General features: G+C 35.0%; 1 protein-coding gene across 8 annotated transcripts in view; it reads right to left on the bottom strand.

Annotated features, from left to right (window-relative positions):
• PACRG (parkin coregulated) overlaps positions 1-20,449 on the bottom strand; it is a 211,668-nt gene that overhangs the window by 88,498 nt on the left and 102,721 nt on the right. For 7 of the 8 annotated variants that reach the window (XR_012579539.1, XM_005486486.4, XM_005486487.4 and 4 more), the window contains 2 exons: positions 17,683-17,854; positions 8,132-8,281 (listed from right to left, as the gene is read on the bottom strand). Coding sequence is in view for 7 of the 8 variants with exons in the window: in XM_005486486.4 (XP_005486543.1) it covers positions 8,132-8,281; positions 17,683-17,854 (322 nt within the window). In the remaining variant the exon portion in view is untranslated. The remainder of the gene's footprint in view (positions 1-8,131; positions 8,282-17,682; positions 17,855-20,449) is intronic. The other variant, XM_074537372.1, reaches the window with a different exon arrangement.

Below are 20,449 nucleotides of genomic sequence, written 5' to 3'. Positions count from 1 at the left end.
CCATCAGTTATAATTAGTTCTCAGAACTAATTGAACACACAAATAAAAACATCTGCAATAAACAAGCATAATCAACTTAAAATTATGTGAACCCAGATTTCAGATATATATTTAAAATTAAAATATGCCACCTTAATAAATGTGACAAGCTGAAATCATGTCTCCTCAAACTCAAGACAAATTTGTTTGCAAACATATATAAAAAAAGAATTATGCAGAAAACAAATATTTTCTCAGAATTACTTAGTGTATACTCTGAAAGTACTTCTACGTGATGTTGACAGAAAAAGTCCAACTAAAGAAATCACTTCTCAATCCCAAAAACCAACTGCAAACCAATTGTGTGAAAATATAGAAATTAATTATCCAGCAGAAAGGAATAACTCCTAGCTGGAGAGGCAGTAGTCAAATTTTACAATTGTAAGTGGTACAATTGCAAAAACAATTTCCATTGTAAGGGGCAGATCCAAAGGAAGTCTTAATATCTAGAGAACAAATGTAGGTCTCAACTCTTTGCAAACTGAATCAAGCCTGAAAAGAGTGACAAAGAAGTCCATAGAGAGCTGCTTATAGCAACTCAATTGAAAATGAGAAGTTCAGGCACATGTATGAACTCTACTCTTACAAAACCTAAAGGCCTTTATCCAGAGCTACAGAATGGCAGGTGAAGTTCTGATCCAGCCAGGACAGCTAGGGAACTGTGAACCTATGGATATGCAATTCCACCAAACTGGGAGGCGTGCTAAACTAGCTGACTCTGTGGGTAGTGTTTTCTAGATGAATCTGTGTCAGCCTGCACCATCCCTTATGGTGTGGTTCACTTAGGTTCAGCAAAAAGTTCAGAACTCCTACCCAAAGAAGAAATTACAGATGAAGCAGTTACACAAGTCAAACAGCAGTTGAGAACTGTGGGTTCTAGCTCCAGCTTGCAAAACTGTACATGCATTTTATTTTTTTTAAAATAGCATGGAACTATAGAACTGTTTAGGTTGGAAAAGACCTCTAAGATCATGAAGTCAAACCATGAACTTCACCCCGACAAGTTCACCACTAAATTATATCCCAAAGTGCCACATCTACAAGTCTTTTAAACAGCTTCAGGGTAGGTGATCCCACCACTTCCAGTCTATTTCAATGTTTGACGACCCTGTCCATGAAGAAACTCTTCCCAATGCACAACCCAAACCTTCGCTGACACAACCTGAGGACATTTGCTCTTGTTTTGTTTCTTATTACTTGGGAGAAGTGATCAGCCCCCACCCTGCTACAGCCTCCATTCAGGCAGTTCTAGAGAGCAAATGAAATCCCCTTCGAGTCTTTTTTTCTCCAGGCTAAACACCCCCAGCTCCCTCAGCTGCAAAAGGACTTGTGCTCCAGACATTCCCAAGTTTCACTGCCCTTCTCTGGACACACTCCAGCATCTCAATGTCCCTCTTACAAGGAAGGGGGAGGCCCAAAACAGGACCACAGGATTGGAAGTGTGGCCTCACCAGTGCTGAGTATAGAGGGACAATCACTTCCCTCATCCTGCTGGCCACACTATTGCTGATACAGGCCAGGATGCCATTGGCCTTCTTAGCCAACCCACTGCCAAACAAGCCACAAATAAAGCTGCAAGCAAAATAAATAAAATAACTATGCATATTGTGTTTTGATGTTAGTACTACGGCTATGCATTAGATTTGTTCAAAGCATCCTTCCTCTATGGACTTGTCACAGAACTCAAACACTTTCTTGTCCCATTTGGAGGTCAGATACACACTTGCTGATATTAAGACAGGTATAAGCATCCAGTATAAACAGACATACAGATGCTACTGTAATTCTGCACAAGTCTAGCCCTGAATGTCCAAATATTTCTCAAACGTGGTATTTCCATGGTAATTATTTCCCAAAGGAACACAAATCTTACAAATGTATTGGAGCAAAGCATGATATGAATCCTTAACTCTATGAAAATTATCTTTCACTGACATACCATACTTCTGGTACTTTGTGAAAGCTCTAAATACCAAACAAAATGCTGATTGAGTCCTACAAGCCCTTTCAGGTTATATCCATTTTACAGATGTTTCTACTGAAGCACAGGAAGAATTTAATGTTTCCATATTTTACTTGTCCATGAATTTTCTGTGAATTCAGAAGTTCTAACTCATACATACCCCATTTCTCATTCAATAGAAAACTCATTTTCTCAAGTCATAATACCCAAAAACTTTAAAAACTGAAAAGGGAAAAATAAAATATTGGAGGTCATGTATTGCCCTCTGACATGGGAAGATTTTAATTTTTCTTTTATCAAAAATTCAAGACGCTGAATTAATTAGACTATTAACACATTAAAAGTGCTAAGTGTGAATAGCTTCAATTTAATCAAAGCTGAATCAGTTCTATTTTGCAGACTTGTGCTGTATTTTCAGCTAAGAAATGAGACAGTAATTAGAAATTACCCAGCAATTATGATCTAAGTGCAATGATTCCCTCAATGTGTTAGAAAATACCTTACAGAGTATTGATTACACATTAGAAGTTTACTATATAATCAGCTTAAAGTCACATGGTTTGTATTGAAGATACTAAAGCAATAAATGCTCTAATACAGGTGTATCTTGGTAACTCCCAATTTCTGTGCTTCAGAGTTCCAGTGATTTTTTTTGTAGCTTTATATGCAATAGTGGTCATTGAAAAAAATGAGATTGATCAATGCAAAAAAAGGTGAGACAACAGATGATAATGGTTGAGGATCACTTTCCTGCTTCCTGAATTACAACACAAAACACTATTTTGTGAGACTTATACTTTCAAGATGAGAGTCTTGTTAAAAAAACTTGAGACATTTTTGAAAAATACCATTAAAAGACCATCAGTGGATGTCATCAATGAGAAATGTTTTGATGTTCTTAAAAATATTGAAAAATATTTGTTAAATAAATATCCTTAGAACTGTAATTCACAGAAAGTCCTTGAAATAATATCATGAATCACAGTTGGGAATGACAAAAATATATTTTGCTTCTCAGCAGTATGGTAATAACATTTTTGGAGTGCAATCAATCTGTCTTCATCTGCTTAAAAAGGTGATTTACTGGCAGATGCCATTTTGGGAAAATCACAATATTTTTCATTAAATGTTGATGAATCAGAACATCCTGCATCCTCTTGAACTGAAGGTATATATTAAAAAAACCCCAGAAAATATATCAAAACTAGTTTCTTCACTTAGATCCGTGTTGTCATGTTGGTCTTATTCCTTTGAAGCGTGTATCCTTAAAGCCACATCAGAATCTTTGTTCTCAAATTACAGAAATATAACTGATGGATTTCAAAGAAAGCTAAGAAATAATGAAAATCTTGCAAAATATGCAAAGTAATAGGAAGAATAAGTGTCAAAATGAAGCATAAGAACAATATTAAAGCTGTAGAATACAGTTTATGGTACTAGTATATAAGCATGGTTTATTTTATCAATAATCTTACAGCATTGAATGTTTTTTATGCAAATTTCAACCATGAATCAACTAATTCTCTGGGAATCTCCATTTTTAGTTTAAAAGAAAAAAAAAAAGAAAAGCTAAAGCTAGTAGCACTGGAACTCTGAGAAAAGTTGTCTGAGAATAGTCTGAAATCTCAGAGTTTGTAGGAGAAATTAAGAGAGCCTCAAATACATTACTTTGCAAATACTGATGTTCAAGACATCGAGGTTTTTTTGTTTGTGGATTTTTCTTATTCTGAAAGATTAAGATTTCTGAACACAGAGTTGGCAAGATGCAAAGTATTTTAGAAGAAGACTGACTTTTGAAAGGACTTTTGTATTTTCCAGAGGAAGAAGCAAACAGTTGAAATCTTCTGGGCAAGAGATTTTTCTTTAGAGTATATTCAATCACATTAAAGGATAATTGCTGCTTCTCACTAATAACTATGAACCACTTGGAGGAGCATCACTGACTCTGGAATACACAGGCAGTTCTGAAAACACTTGAACTCCAACACAGGGAGGACTTGTACCTCTAGGAACAGTCTTTTGCTTTTGCCATTTAACACTTAGGTCCTGCTTCTTCCTTTAGAGTCTGTGCAATATTACTGCATTTTGTAAAATAGAGTTCTCCAAAGTATGTGAAGTACCTTTCAGACAAGAAAATGTTTTTTCCCAAATGAAGTTCAGGTGCTGTAAAGCATGCAGTATAATTCTGCTTTGGGGCTTCACGCTTGGTTGAATGCTGCAATACAGCTGCATCAGGTATTCTCAGTCATACCTCTAAAATTTCATTTTCAAGGACTGGCTACATAGGTAGAGACTGTCCAAAGTTCACATGAGCTTTAAGTTATTGATAGTGTCAAGGCAATTTTATTGCAGCCAAGAGAAACTTCAGGCTGCCCTACTTCCACTGTTTACCTCACAGTGACTGTAACGAGTCACAGATGAAATTACCATGCTGGAGAGGTACCTTCCACAATGCAGTGGCAACCCATCCTTCTCTCTTTGAGGCCTGAAAACTCTAATAATATTTTGTTTCATCTAACTTTATTTTATATGCAGAACTGTTTTTGCTCCATATAATAGAAATTGATAACATGAAAATAGCTGTTAAACTAAATATATGAAATTTTCATTTACCAGTCAGGTAAATCAAACAGGAGAATTTTGCTGTTCCTAAAAGTCTAATCCTTTTAATGAATTAGCTTCTGTTTCAGACATCATTCTGACATAAATGCATGCTAATAGCATATTCCAGGCTCTGAAGGCTCTTTTCTCTCCTTTTTTCTTTTATTTTTCTCTTCTGTCTGCTTTCATAAAATAACAAGCTTACATTATTTGTATTTGTTTTTAAATTGTATTTACTCCAGATAATTCACAGATTTATGAAAGACAGCTTAGAAAATAAGATACACAAAAGATAGGGTTTTGTGATGCAAAAGAATACTTCCATTTGAGTCTATACAGAATTTTCTTTCCCTCTTCATAAGATTTAAATGAGTTTTATAAGAATACATTCACCTTACACATTTAACTACAGTGGCATTACAGAGTATATAATAAGACTTAATAAGCACTATTATGACAGTTTTAGTTCCTTATCTTATATAGCAGTAAATTTATATAATAATCCCTATGTTGGGAAGCTTGCTTGGGGACTGTTAGTCTCCTCCTGGTATCAAGAAAATAGACAAACAGCTCCTGTGTCACAGCACTATTCCTCCTCCTCAATCACCGGAATATATTCCTGTTCTCTTCTCTTGCTCTCCTGCCAGCCTTATGGCTCTGGCTAAGAGTTTCAGCAGAAAGCTTCAACCCTCTTTCAGAGTGCACTCTGGCCAGATGGTGAGGGTGCTCTCCCTGTCTCCACCAATAAGGACATGAGTGACATCACCAGCAGAACTCTGCTCTTTCGTGTGTTAATGCTCTGCAACTGGGCACTCGGGAACTCGAGGGAAAAGAAACATCTATTCAAAGTCAGGGCCTAAGTTCCAGAGAAGGCACAAATTCAGACACACCAAATATGCTTTGTGCACCAAAAAGTCCCTTGCTCACTAACAAGACTCTTCAGAAGTTAAAGGAACCCTCTTCTCTGGCTTTCACACAGACTGTCTCAGGAGGCTTGGAACCTGCCCCTGACATTTATAACTTAGATTGCATTGGTTTATTTTAAACCTTTATCTTGTGACTCAGATGGGTGAACACATTTTGTATGCTTTCAATGATTAAAAATCCTAATTTGTTTTTCATCAATGCTCTCATTTTTTTATAATTTACAAAAATTACCAATAGAAATAACACACGTGTTTTAATAAGAAAGCAACATACTCTTTTTATGACATTTCTGAGCCTCTACCTAACATATGGAAACTTTTTGTATCTAAAGAATTTTGGCTTGGGAGTTTCAGAGCTTCACATCACACACACTGAGAGTGGTATTCACAGATGCTGAATTTGGGAAAGAGTTCCTTTCATCAGCTAGATACTGATCTAGTGAGGTGGCAATGACTAAAACATGGCTTCCTCCAGTTAACTTAATTCTGGACAAACTTCCACGATGTCTGACTTAATAGACTGCAAATCAAACGCAGGAAGATGCAGGACAGTTCTTACTTTCACAAGCTATACAGAAAATCAGAAAGAAGAACACTTCACTTACCACATCTTTTACCTGTAAAAATAAACAGTGAAGAAAATAGTCCAGATCAGTCTCTGCAATTTCCTTATAACTGGGAGCACACACCTGAACCTCAGCTGCCTATTAGCTTATGTGAGACAGACAGAGGAGGAAAGAACCCTGTATTTTCTGCCAACCACCAGGGAAGCAGGAATGAAACATAATCCTTTTGTGGAAGGAGGAGACAGAGGTATTCCCTATCATCCTCATACGAGTACTGAAGAAGTTGAACAGTTTCACATGACTGGCCTTGCAGATAGCATCTATTTCATTCCTGGAAATACTAAAGTTTCAGAATTTTTATCTCTAAAAAAGTAATGACTTAATAAAATCAGCTAATTTTCAACTATTGCTTTACATTTATTTTTGGGGCTTTAGTTCTTTAATATCAAATATCATGATTTAGTGTAGTTTTATATAGGCACAAATTCACAGAGCACAGATCTCATACAAATTTGTTGAAAATAAGTTTTATTTTGCTCACAATACAATCAGAACTGAAGATATATTTAGATTGTGTTTAATGCCTTGCCAAGGTATGTACCTGGCTACACACGAGCTTTCCCTATTATTCATCTGAAATCACTGTAGAAAAGCCCAGTCAAGAGAATTTATGGGCTACTTCAGGCAGAAATTCGGAAAAAAGCATGTGTGGTATATTCATTAATCAATGAGAGTCATTTTTACGGTCTTGTTTTGTGCCAGACACTGAAATTAGATCTGTTTGGGGGAAATCTTCCAATTCAAAAGGAGCCCTACTTAAACTGCTTAAGTTCAGCCAACAGATTTCACTCATAACCTTTCATCCCACGACTTCTGCAAAGCCACAACTGTCATCAGAAATAACTTGCATTTGTGAAATTCCATGTTACTGAATGTTTCTCACTAAGTAAAGTCAGAGATGTATATGTATTTAAAGAGATCTAAAATGTAAATTTAATTTGTGTCTTCAAGTCAGTCTCTGAACAGGCATTTTTCAATCTGCTTTGAATCTTATACTTGCTAAAGAGTGAGTAGAAGGTATGATATTCTGTAGTAATGCAAACAGAAAGTATAATAGGAAGGAGTCCTGCAGAGAACTATTAAAATGCCATGAATTTAATGAAAACCCTCCTTTGAAAGCTTGTGAGGAATTAATTTCTTTTCATCTACGTGGCCACAAGTCAATAACAGGAATTTTTAAGTCAGTAACTTTGTAGATAATTGAAAATAAGTAAAGATAGATTTACTACCAAAAAAAAAATTTAAAAAATTAATTTGGCAAAAGCAATATACATCATGTTGATTTCAGCTGATGACTGTGGTATAAATGTACTCACAGTATATAGAATTCACAGTACCAGTCATTAAAGACTGAAACTGATAGCATCTGCACTACAAAGAAAACACATACTTAACTGTAGACACAAATTAGTCCTAAATATCTCTATAATGAAACCTACTAAGCGTGCAGCAGTATCTTCAAACTTCACTGTTTTGCTCGATATCATCTAACTTGAAATTCTTCTATGACATGGAGTTTTCTCGACCCTCAAATTAATTAGTTTGATCTCTACTTTTGTTTTTAATCTTTCCTAAACCTTCTGGTAGCAGCAAATTGCTTGTGGAGAGCACAGAATTGAATAAAACAGCTGGACTAAACTAACGTGTTGGAGGGAGGAAAAAAGCTTTGCAATTTATTAATGTATTCAAAAGACTGTTACAAAGTTTACAATTTAATTATTGGAAGATTATAGAACTGCTTCACTGCTTCTGTACTGTGTTAAATAAACTGTACGTGCAAGGAGTAATAAATGAAATTGTTAATTTCAGTGCATCCTTAGGGAATAGTAAGAGGGGGAGTTTACATTATTTAGAGCTCCAAATGGATTTGAGTTCATATACAGTAATAAATCTTAACTACATTGTTAATTAACCCTGCCTCAAGCCCCTTTTTGCCTTAGGAGTTGAAAGACACAGTGTCTGTTAGCATAACTCACCATTCATGTGCTTAAAGATGTTTAGGACTGGGAGAATTTGCCGATAATAGGGCACCAAGGCCACCCCCACCATTTCAGCTGACACCACCAGGTGCTGGATGACTTTCAGCGTGGTGCAGAGGACCTGTCGGTTACGAAGGTTCAGTGCATCTGTGATGCAAAAAGAACAACAGGCAGAAAGCAGAATTAATTTCTAAAATGTAAAGGGAGGGGGAGGAGTCCTCTAATGGACAAATTTAATTAAACTATACTCTGTTGGGAATTGTAAGTGGGCCTTTATTAGCCCAGCTTAGAAAGATCCCAAAGATGGATTGCAGTCCTGATGTTATAAAACACTGCCTTGTCTGATTGTTATTTGTTCCCACAATTTGTGCTGACTCTTCAGTAACCCAAAGAATGCAGCTCATTATTCCCTCATGCTGCCTGTATAATACTGGCATGGTCCAAACAAATGAAAAATAAATGTTCAGTAAGTACCACTTGGGGCCAATGGAACTATACAACTGCAAGACAACCTGCAAAGGTTGACAACAGATGCATTCTAGTGCAACAATTGGTGTTTGTATGTTTGTACTCATTTATTTAATGATAATTTTATTCATTCAACTGACAATTCCTACTATTCTGAGAATCAGTACAATGAAGCAAATGTTTATAGAAAAAAAAAACCTGTTTCTAGGCATGCAGAGTATGTCGTGTAAGTGAAAATGGCTGTCCAAATACTCCTAGGAAGAACTTTTGGATGGATCCCATCTGATGCTATAGACTTATCTCTGTCCAAGCAGAGCAGCAGAACAGAGGTACCTGACCATTTCTCCTTGGATTATGGCGGCTTCATCCTACTCCCCATCCCTATCTACAGCTCAGGGGTACACAGGGTATTCTGAGAATAACAGGTTTTACTAAATAACTAAAGATGGGAGCAAAGGATGCATTAAGTACCTCAGCCTTTTCTTCTTCCTTTGTCTTATACTTCCCCCTACAAACAGTAAAACACTGGAGATAGATTCCCCTTTGCCCTCCTTTTGCTTCTGATATAGTTATAGAAATATTTTTATTATATTTTATGGCAGTAGCCAGAATAAATTTTACTTGGGTTTTGGAACTTCTAATTTTCTCCCTGCATAACATTATGACAACCTTCTAGTCTTCCTGATATTGCCGGCCCTTTCTTCCATTGGTCATAAACTCTCTTTTATCCCCTGAACTCCAGACTACTGTCTCTGTTCAGTTAGACCCATTTCAGTCAGGCTCATCTTTAGCACATGGGGACAATTTGCTCCTGAACCTTTAAGATTTTGTCCTTGAAGAACATCCAGCCTTCCTGGACCCCACTGCCCTTCAGGACTGCCTCCCAAGGGTCTCTGTCAAATGTACTCCTGAACAGGCCAAAGTCTGCCCTCTGTAAGTCTAAGGCTGCAGTTCTGCTGACCTATCTCCTTACTTCTCTGATAATTGAAAAGTCTATCATTACATGAACACTGTGCCCAAAAGGTCTTCAGCTACCACATCACCCACATAGCAGCCAACCAGCTCCTGGCTTGATTATATTAGGCACTTTATAAACATTCAATTAGAGGCAGTCCCTGCCCCAAAGATACACCACTTTCAAATACCTGTTTATATTTTTAAAATCTGGTAATTATTTTATGTGTACTACCATCACTACACTCCATTCTCTCACAAGAATAAAAGGAAGGAAATATTAATGCAGTATATGAAAAAAGTATATTCCAATACATTGGAAAATATCAGTGGCATCTAGAGGTTAACATAAATTGAAGAAAGTACTAGTATCCTTACACAGGATTAAAGCAGACCATTCAGGAATCTTGGTACACTACAGCTACATAGCCCAAATGAAGGAAAGACGCATAATATTCAAAATATTCCACTTTAGAAAACATTCTAGGCTGTTGCCTCTTGGCCTAGAAGTCTGCTGAATCTGTTATTGTGACAACATGGATCTTCACAATGACTGCAAAGTGCAAAGCTGGTTTGCTTCTCAGTTAAAGACACCTTTCTGCTCCCTGAAGGATTTTGAGAGGACTTTCCTCCCTCATTGGTACATATTTTTCTTTGGTCCTTTAGCTACTGTAGCATTCTCTTAAGCAGCAAAAAACTCCAATCCAATAAGATGACTCTGTTGCTTGGTAGTTTTGATGTTTTCTACTTTAATGGTATGAACTAAAGATTTTGCTTCTGATTTAGGATATACTTTTCCAAGAAATCCTCCAGCTTAAATAATAGCTCAATTGAAGTATATAATGAAGTATTTTTCATTCAAACATACATTATTTCGTACTGCTATAGCTTTCCCAAACAAATATTTTTTGAAGTTCATAATAACTTTCCTAATTAAAGAAAATTTTACAATGATATCAGCTTAATATCTGATTTAAAAGCTCAGTATCTGAGTTTGTTCTATTTCTACCATTCAAAGCCAAAGTAAGAGATAGTTATGAAATCTGAAAGCATATTTAAAACACCATAGTGCTGTTTATTAAAGCTTGTTACCGATGAGACCAATATAAGATACCAATTCATTGACTTCAGCGAAGACTTTAATGCTGTCTAGCCTCTGTTCTAGGTCAGCCTTCACATGGCACCAATGTTAATTCACTGTATTTTTAATTTCAGAAAAATTTTATTGGTAATTCATGTAAACTGATGTAAAGTTAGTGTTTCTTTTGTTAATTCTTTTGTTAATTTCCATTAAGAGCAAAAACTGTCCTTAAGATGTATGCCACTTGTTTGCTTATCCATTCAGCTAGATGTTTACATATAAAGCAATAGAAATAATTATTTTAAAACACTCAAATCTTTTTCTTGAGTAACTCCTTACCTCTCAAAGACCTAGAAATTATATAAATTGATATCTTTTATTTTTATGTGGCAGTTTGGAAAATCCTATCTCAGTCCCAGACATTGTCTATAATAGAAGCCACAGTTCTCATCTGACAGATAAAATTGATAGATCCTATAAGTCAGGAAACATGACAGCATTTCTCCCAATGCACAGTGGATCTTTATCATGACACAATATAGTTCCACTGAAGAGAAGAGAACAAATCAGAACATTTTCTCCCAGATAGCACATTGATATCCTGAGCTTTACAGAATCAAATCAGTTTGCCTAAACTCCTGTCTCTTCTCAACTACTAACTATAGATTTTGGTCGTTATATTAAAAGTTATGTTGATAATGTAATTCTTCTCTTCAACTTCTTTTTCAAATACCATGTGAATCTATGCTTAGAAGTGCACCAACATTTTCCATTTTCCATTTAGGTCTTGCAACCAAACATTAAAACCAATTTATTTTGCATTCATATCTCTCACTCAATTGGTAAATGAGGCAACAGTTTAAGACAACTCTTTGCCTGAAGCAGAACAAGATACCATCCTGTGAGGTAAAAAGCACTCAGGATGAAAATGCTTGACTGTTGTGATCTACTTAATCCTGTTAACTAAGGTCTTATTTTAAATTCACAGTGTTAGGTTTAAAGAAGTCCTAACATGAAATGTTCTCAAAATGCAATTGACTAAAGTGACACATACTTTTAGAAAATTTTGCTCAAAATCTTCAAAGTGCATAATACTTAACTACCTGTACTTATATAATAGTATTATGCTAAACTTAGAGAACAGTAATGAAAGCTATTACAAAACACAGCATTTCAATCAAGAGTGAATAAAAACCAGAATAAGAACCTTGTGTTCTGTACCTTTTAGAAGTCCAGAAAGAGCCTGATCCAAATAATGCAGATGTACAAAAATTTCTTTCTGTACAACTGAAAGAATGATGTGTTACAGTGAAACAATGGAAAGGATAAATAGGGGGTAAGACATGAAAACTTTATGCCAATTTTGTCATCAAAGACCTTTTCTTGTAAAGCCAATCTAAGGCACAGATAATGCTAAGATACATAGCGAAACACTGATGCTTTCAAAAAACATGATATAGCAAAATATGGAAGGAAAAGCTAGTCAGTGGCTTCTTTCAGCTTTAGCTGTGCTTCTAATTGTAGCATTTTACTACATCAGCTCCTATAAAGCTTGAATTCTATTAACATTTGTGGACACAGTTTAATTATATAGCATTGGGACTTAGAAGAGAGTCCCAAAAACCTGCTTATTGACTATGCCAGTCTAGAGTTTCTATCCATTCCTAGGCGTACATTCCTTTTTCTGTGCTAAGATACTAAAACCGCATTGAGTATCCACTGTCCTGATGAAAACAGGCCTGCTATCATTGAAATGTGACACCATTTAGAAAAAAGGTCTGCAGACTCAAAGTACAGGCATCTGTACTGCAAATCCTCATATAGCATTCTAAATGTTCTCTAGATCATGGAAGAAGAAGAATGTGCTAAAACAGTTTTCTTAGACTTTCAAAAGGAATTTAATAGGGTCCCTCACTGAACCTCCATGGCATCCATGTAAATAAATACTGACTTAGAGATAGAAACCATGGGCAGAGGAAGAATATCACTACTAAGGCCTTGCAGGAATCTGTGCTGAATTTTATCCTTTTCACTAGATCCAAATGTGATTTGGAAGAGTCTTCACTGATGATAACAAAGATTTCTGATGATATCAAGTTATTCCAGATACCAAAGACAAGGACTGACTCTGAAGAACTGTAGAGAAAAACTGGGTGATAAAATTGCAGATGAAATTCATTACTAATAAACGCTAAATATAATACATTTATGAATTCAGGAATAAATACCTCTAACTCCAACTTTAAAAGTCAGAGATGTTAATTACAGATTTCACTTTCCAAACATGGATGAGATTTATCTTTATTGAATAAGGAACACAGTTTCTCCTCATAGAAAATAGCAAAGAGGATAATAAGGGAGCTACTTCCTAAAGCCGTTGAAAATACCTGAAATGACCAGTTTTGGGCAGAAGAATCAAACATAAACCTAATTGCAACTACTTGTACTGGCTGATGAAACCTGCAGGGGAAATGCTTTACTATTTGAATATCAGAACAATTAAAAAAAATCAGAGATCTTTGATTTCTTTAAAAGCATTTTAAGTCTATAAAAGCCTGCTAGTTTGCATTTATCTTGCAGTTTGTGACCTTAATAACCAGTACTGGTTCTCAAGAACAGTCAGCCAGGAGGAAAATTACAATAGATTAGTGTTTTAACTTACTTTCTGTAGGTGAGGAAAATCAACTTCTATGATTTGCAGAAAGGAAATGACAACAGACTAGAAAACCATATTTATTCCATAAAAACATTGCAGAACTTTGTGAAAGGAAGCATTTAACAGTCATTAAGTACTCCTAAATACTGTGAATATATGAGAACTACAAATATGCTTAGAACAACTGTTAGCAACACATTCAACTTTACATATCTAAATGCAAAAGTGACACTGATTTGACATTAAATAGGAATTAACTACACTGTAATCCAAGACAACATTTTTCATGCAAATAGGATGAACAATAAGAAAATGGAAATCAAGTGCAAATAAAATGTGAACAATAAGAAAAGAGAAATCAGTTTTATTTGGAATTTTATTAAACATTAAAAAGGACTCTGTAGGTGACACTGAGAGAGGAGTGCTCTATTCAATTCTCTAAATCTGACTCATAAAAATATCTATTACCTTAATTAAATATTTTTAACAAAGTTTAAGGTATCCTTGATTTACTGTATCACAGAAGTTATCTTTAACAACATGGTAAAAGTCTCAAGAAGGAAAACTTCAGTGTTCCTTAGGATGGAGATTATTCTTTCTGGACTCAATCAAAAGAACTGGTCTGCTGACTGGAACTGTGTAGAAACAATACTTCCTTCTAAGTTACAAGTGCAAAGATGAGAGCTTTTCTAGCTTTAGGCCTAAGTTCAGATTGTCTACATATCTGTTTTAGGATTCACAGCACAGAACAGAGAAGATTCTGGCAAGTGGGTGACCCAAGATACTTAAGTGTTTAATTTCACATTATTATCTTCATTAGAAAAACTATATTATGATCTTCCTATTGATCATTTCTAGCCATTCATTCCAATGTCTGCACTATGATGTACTGTTCCTTCATATACAGGAGTGCATTTATAAATTAGACTATTTAAATGATTTGACTTTAAAAGTAATGCTATTTTAAAAATAATTTTGGTTTATTTTACAGTTGGGTTCTTTAGCTATTTTTTTTTATTGTTGTTTTTACACATCTAGATGAAAATATCACCAGGTTGCTCCATAAACAATTGCATTAGCAAAAATCAGAGTGTGGGAGCTGGAACAATTGGTGACTTTATGCATTCAGGGGTTGCAGACTCCTACAACTACATTGCAAGCAAAGCAAATGTGAATGGCAGCATGCTTGCTGCCTCTGAAAGCAGAGGAGGTGCTTCCATGCAACGGTGCTGCATGTCCCTGATGTTCCTCATAGAAACAATAGACAAAGGTGCAGAAACTTCTGACTCCCTCAGTGTTTATGTCCACACGTGTGTCTCATGCAGAGAACATCGGGGAACCCTGAAGTCAGGAATCTGAGAGTTGCAGGAACCTAACAAAAGCCCGAAAAAGGACTTAAGGCTTTTCCGATCCATTTGTTATGGGAAATGTAATATTAAAAGTACTAATTTTTCCCAAAAATGAACATCAGAAGGAATTTTACACTCTCATAACGACCACAGAGAAGAACATAGAAAGGCTAGACAGACTCCTCTGTTTCCTAAAAATAAAGGAACCCTCATGTAACCTACAGACATCTGTTTGCTAACCCAGGGTGCTGTGCCTGGGCTCTGTTCAGCTCTCTGCCACCAATTCAATCTGCAATGTGGGGCAAAATTAGCCGCCTCCTTCTACTTTTTTACCTGTGTATAATATGAAAATAGCAATATGGATCTTCCTGGCAAAGAAGATATCTGGCTGTTTATTGTGCATCAGAACTTTCATGATACTGCTGCAAAGTACTTTGCTATTTGCCATATATCTCAATTTATATATCTTTGCTGAAGGTGAAATAACTCAGCCAATGGGTTTGCCTATATCTTCTGTGAAAGGGAGCAAAAAGTCCTATATCTTAAGTAATCCCATTTTTCTGTGTTAGTGGTATATTTATTTTTAGTTGGATTCCTTACAAGTTTGACATAAACAGGTAATTTGTTTCTTCTGAGTTTTATGTCATGCAAAGACTGCATTTATAAACTATTTTATAATGTTTTTCCAGTGCATGATACAATATATTCTGAATTTTTATTTTGAGAAATCAAAATATATTTTGAACATTTTTCTCTCTCAGAAATTAATGCCTCCAACCTGAGGGATTTTTTCTTCCTCTGAATTTCCAGTAAAAATATTCCTTCTAGTAAAAAAGTTCCTTCCAGTGTGACAAACAAAAAAAAAAGAATTCTTTTTTAACTGAATGCATTCTTCTTCATTATTTTAATCATGTTTCAGGTATTTTAGAAGAGAATCCATGCCTGTTCAATTCAATTGCCTGTAGTTTTTTAAGTCACTGCTTGTTTAACAAGAAAAAGATTGAAAGGATTTGGGCTTAGAATAACCCACAGATGGATTAAATAATATTATTTTCATTTTTAATGATATAGTGTTCAAATGTGTGATCTGTAAGCAAGGACGGATGGAAGACAAATTCCTCCTTAAATCATTAAAATATAATACAGAATTCTAATATTTAATTTAAATGCTTTTGAGAACATTTAGGTCTTTACTAACATATTCCTTTGACGACTATGCAGGAGAGAAAACTGCTTTTAAAAGCATTCTACCTGTAGAGTTGTTTTTCTGACCTTCTTTTAGCCTTTTGCCCTAAATCATATATATTAACTTTCCTAACAATCAATTGATTCACTCTTCACAGTAAAAATATGGTATTGGTCTAGAAGAAGACTGGTTAATCAGAAATAACTCACCCAGTGGGACACTTTAGAGACAATAATCTGTGTCAAACATAGCTGAGTTTATTGTGGATGCTGAGTCACAGAAATGTATAGCTACTACTATACTGCTGTATTACACAGTCACAGCAAATTAAAAAACTCTTAGAAGTACACATTTTCAGACTCCTGGAGATGGTGGTGTCTTCTTTTACTATTAGTACGGCTTTAATTAGGAAGAAGCCTTTATCATTGATAACACTTAGACTCTTCACATATTAAAACTTATAGAGAAGAATTTTTAAAATAAAAATTAAGCACTTCAGAATAAAATAAAGCAGAAACAACAATTAAATTTAGCTAGCAGATTCTTGAATGTGTTCCAGCACCATAAATTATGACTTAACACTACATATCAAACCCATAAAAATATCCTTAACTAGAAAACTCTTTCTAATTCTAAATGCTATGTAGCAGTTAAAGCTTCCAGGTAATTAGATCTAAGCTAGATTCTGTTTTCAGAAAGATTTTTAAATCCCAACTGAGGAGATGCTGTCACAAACCTGCAGTCTTTTCCAAAGAAATTTCACCTTTCAAAAAACATGATACTACTGCAAATATATTTGGGACACGTTGGCAATACAGTTCTGAAGAAATGATATCATTCCTCTCCTTACATGTTTCCCCTTCAGAGTGAAAAAAGGGTAACATTGCTTTCATAACCTTTCTCAAGTGTCACAGAGTAAACATTCTGAATATTATATAATCCTTTTGACATTTTCAAAACTACAGTAAGATAGAGATAGCGACATCTATAATCAATCTTTTTAAATTGAGAAAAAGTTGAATGAAAAAAACATAATTCTGACCCTTCCCACACTATTTTTTCAGTATTATCAGGCTCCAAACTATATTCACCTCCTGTTTTACAAAACTGTATTTAATGCTGAACTGTCTCATGGACAGGAAAAAGAGCAGCAATGATACAATTAATGATTAATCACAAAAAAGAAGCCAAGTTTAACAAAAATGAGCATATATTCATATAAGCATAGCATGCAGATTTAAGAATCACCATAACTAACTAGACAATGATGATGGTTCAGAATAATATCTCTTCAAGGTACTGATCTAAAGAAACAAAAGGACAAAACAATATATCTAAAAGACTAGGTGGTTCAAGACAATAAATTATAGTGATAATACACTTGAAGTTTAGTGGTATTAAATTTGTTTTAAAATAATTTATTGGTTTTTACAATTTTTTTTTCTGCAAAAAACCTATGTTTGACCATATAAAACCTTCAAAAGTAATATTTTTAAAATGCCACCTGATGCTTTCTCCTGCCATTTTAGATGAACTGGTCGGTACAGTAGCAGATTTACATTGTAAATATAGAAAATCATCTAAGGAAATGTCACATCCCATTTCCAAAGAAAGACCAAGAGCAACCCTGTAATAAGAGAAACATTAACCAGAGAGTCTATTCTGAAATACTGCACATATCAGGTGATTGAAGGCATAAGCTTTCTGGCCTTATATCTTAAAATTTACTGACATTTGCAATAATTTCTCATGTGATGTTCAAGCTGTCATGTTTTACAGCCTAATTAGCAACTTTTCAAAAATTTACATAAGATAAATACAATTTATGGACTTTTCTCTGACACGTTCACTTACTTTTTATTGGGATAATGAGCTGAGGAACAACAGGAAGAATCCTGTTTCCACCATGCTCCAGCAGGTCATGGACTCCTTGACGAGCAAAAAACTCATATGGAAATTCCGTTTCACAAAGCCCATCAAAGAACAAAGGCAGAAAGTAATGATAGTCCAGCTCTTCAATCTGTACCTGAAAATACAAAATAAATAAACAGGTAAATTAAATTTTTCAGTACCAATACAATGTGATCAGGCCAACAGATAATTCATGCCACTAACACAGGCATGTTTAGTAAATAACAATTCATTTTTTATCACTGCAGTATATATTGAATGACAGGTATGGTTTATGACAAGATATTAAAATACAGAAATATTAGAACTAAAGAAGAAAATAAAAATTAGTATACTTCTACATATTTTCAATTTTTGAAAAGTCAGTACCAGATTCTTATATTCTTACTAACACACTTTGCAAATTACCCACAGGAATCAAACCAGTCCTTTTAAGAACAATACTCTGCTTCTTTCAAAAAAATTTTATGTTATATCTTCACTTAGACACTCAAAACAACAAATAAGAGAAACAATCCTGTGAGCACAGCACATAAATCAATATTTGTACAACAATTCCCTAATTTGTTGACTACTGACTTAGTTTATTTCCTATTAATTTCAAGAGCAGAATTATAAAGAAATTCCATGGTTCTCTACTGTGAAGAAAAGGTATAGAAATTATGTACCTATTTTTAATAGGAATTTCCTTCCAAACCTAAATTACAAAGTATGCTAATCTTAACAATCTATGGAGGGATTTTGCACTCTATTTTCCTTCCCTTTTCCTTCTTTTACCCATTAGGACTCTACCACAGACACTCAGGCTAGCCAGGGAGAAACAGAAGTTTGTTTATGGCCTGTCAAAGCTCTGAATACAGCTGAGAAGTAATTCAACAGCAATGAATTTTCTCAGAAAAGAATATGATCGTCTAAATCAGTTGGAGACCAATCCATCTCTTAAAGAATGCACTTCCATCTTTCAAACACTGCTAAGCTGCTCCCCAATTTCTCCAGTGAGATTTGGTAGTATCCAGGTAAGATTCTTCACACCTAACAAACTTTGTCACGTAGGTCAAGCTAAAGCTCCAAATATCCTAGATAAAATTTGTCAGGTTAAGCAAAACCAAAATCCCACCCATTTATTTCAGAACAGAAATTGCAGTCTCACTTGAACTGTGGAAATCTGAACTAAAGTAGCCAAGAACCAAACTTCACAAGTCTTGGGCAAATCACAGAGTCAGGAAGTAGCACAAAGATATTCTCTGTTTGACACCATGGTTCATTTTTATCTTTGCTTGACTGAGTAGATCTGATTCCCGGTCTGGCACACCTTAGCTGCTGACTTCAATCTTTCATGTTGAAGGAGATCAATCCATGTAAATCAAAATTAACTGGAACTGATACTTGAAAGTAAGTATTATGCATTTGCTGTGTCTCACTACTGGCAGACATGGTGCAATGACATACTAACATAGCCTCACACGCACTGATTGTTAATCTCTTACAGGAGATTAAAAGGCAATGGCATAATACCTATTCACTGATGTGAACGAAATCAAGTCCCAGTAGTGGAGCATGTGGGAGAAGGACAAAGGAAACTCACATTTCCTGTTTTGTCAACATCATATATTGTTTGCTTCACTATAATTTTTTTTTCTCATTGGCCTTTCTCTTTACCAGAAAAAAATCAGATCCCTTTACCAGATGCCTTTAGAGTCAATATGAACCCAGGGAACCAGCCTCAAGTTGCTCCAGGGAAGGTTTGGATATTAGGAAAAATCTCTTCACAGAAAGGGTTGTAAAGCACTGGAACAGACTTTCCAAGGAAATAGTGGAGTTGGCAACCATGGAAATGTTCAAAACCTGTGGCTATGGCACTTGAGGACATGGTTTAGTGGTGAACATGGCTGTGGTGCTGGGTTAACAGTTGGACATCACAGTATTTTCCAACCTTAATGATTCTATGATTATATAATTCTGTGGATATACCATGGTCAATTTGTGAGAAACTTCAAAAATAACAAAATAATTAAGTAAAAAAAGAAATCAAATATTATGATTATTAATAAATAAAAAAAAAGAATTAAAAGACATTGAAATTCCTAATTGATGGGGTTTGTATTTCTTGAGGACATTCAGCATGCTATTAGCAATACTCAGTAGATGATAAAAGTCGCTGTCTCCAAAAGTCACAAGGAAGCTGTATCAGGTAATAATGGACCAGGAGGTCAAAAAATCATTGACAAAAATGCAGGACCAAGAAGAAGCAATTTTTTCATCTTCTTTGTCAATAGGACAATAAAAGTTTCTTTAATATATTGTTTTAATGTTTAGTTTGTAATCTATAACTTTTTGGTATTTAATGTTTTAGTTTCAGAAAATCAAAACCAAAACCTGTAACAGTAATTTGCATCTGGCAAAAGCTTCAGATGTTAAAGAGAGAGATACAATTAGTAATGTCAGCCTTTTTTTTTTTCTTTTTCTGATGGGAGGTGTTTCACAAGGCAAAGCACCTTATCACACTGTCTTATTGAGATGGGGTTTAGAAGGTACTCCTTATATGGGTATTTGACAACTCTTTCAAAGCTAAAAAGTATTTCCACAGTGAAAAACATCCTTGATACCCAGCCACGTTCAGTTACTGAATCACAATTTGCATCTATTTTCCTCCAAAGACATATATGCCTAATTTCTTTTCTCCTAATCTTCATTAATAACTCCCCTAACT

The sequence above is a fragment of the Zonotrichia albicollis genome, chromosome 3 (assembly GCF_047830755.1).
Source record: "Zonotrichia albicollis isolate bZonAlb1 chromosome 3, bZonAlb1.hap1, whole genome shotgun sequence".
Classification (NCBI taxonomy): Eukaryota; Metazoa; Chordata; class Aves; order Passeriformes; family Passerellidae; genus Zonotrichia; species Zonotrichia albicollis.
The sequence above is the reverse complement of the archived record's forward strand: the minus strand, read 5'-3'. Positions and strand labels throughout refer to the sequence as shown.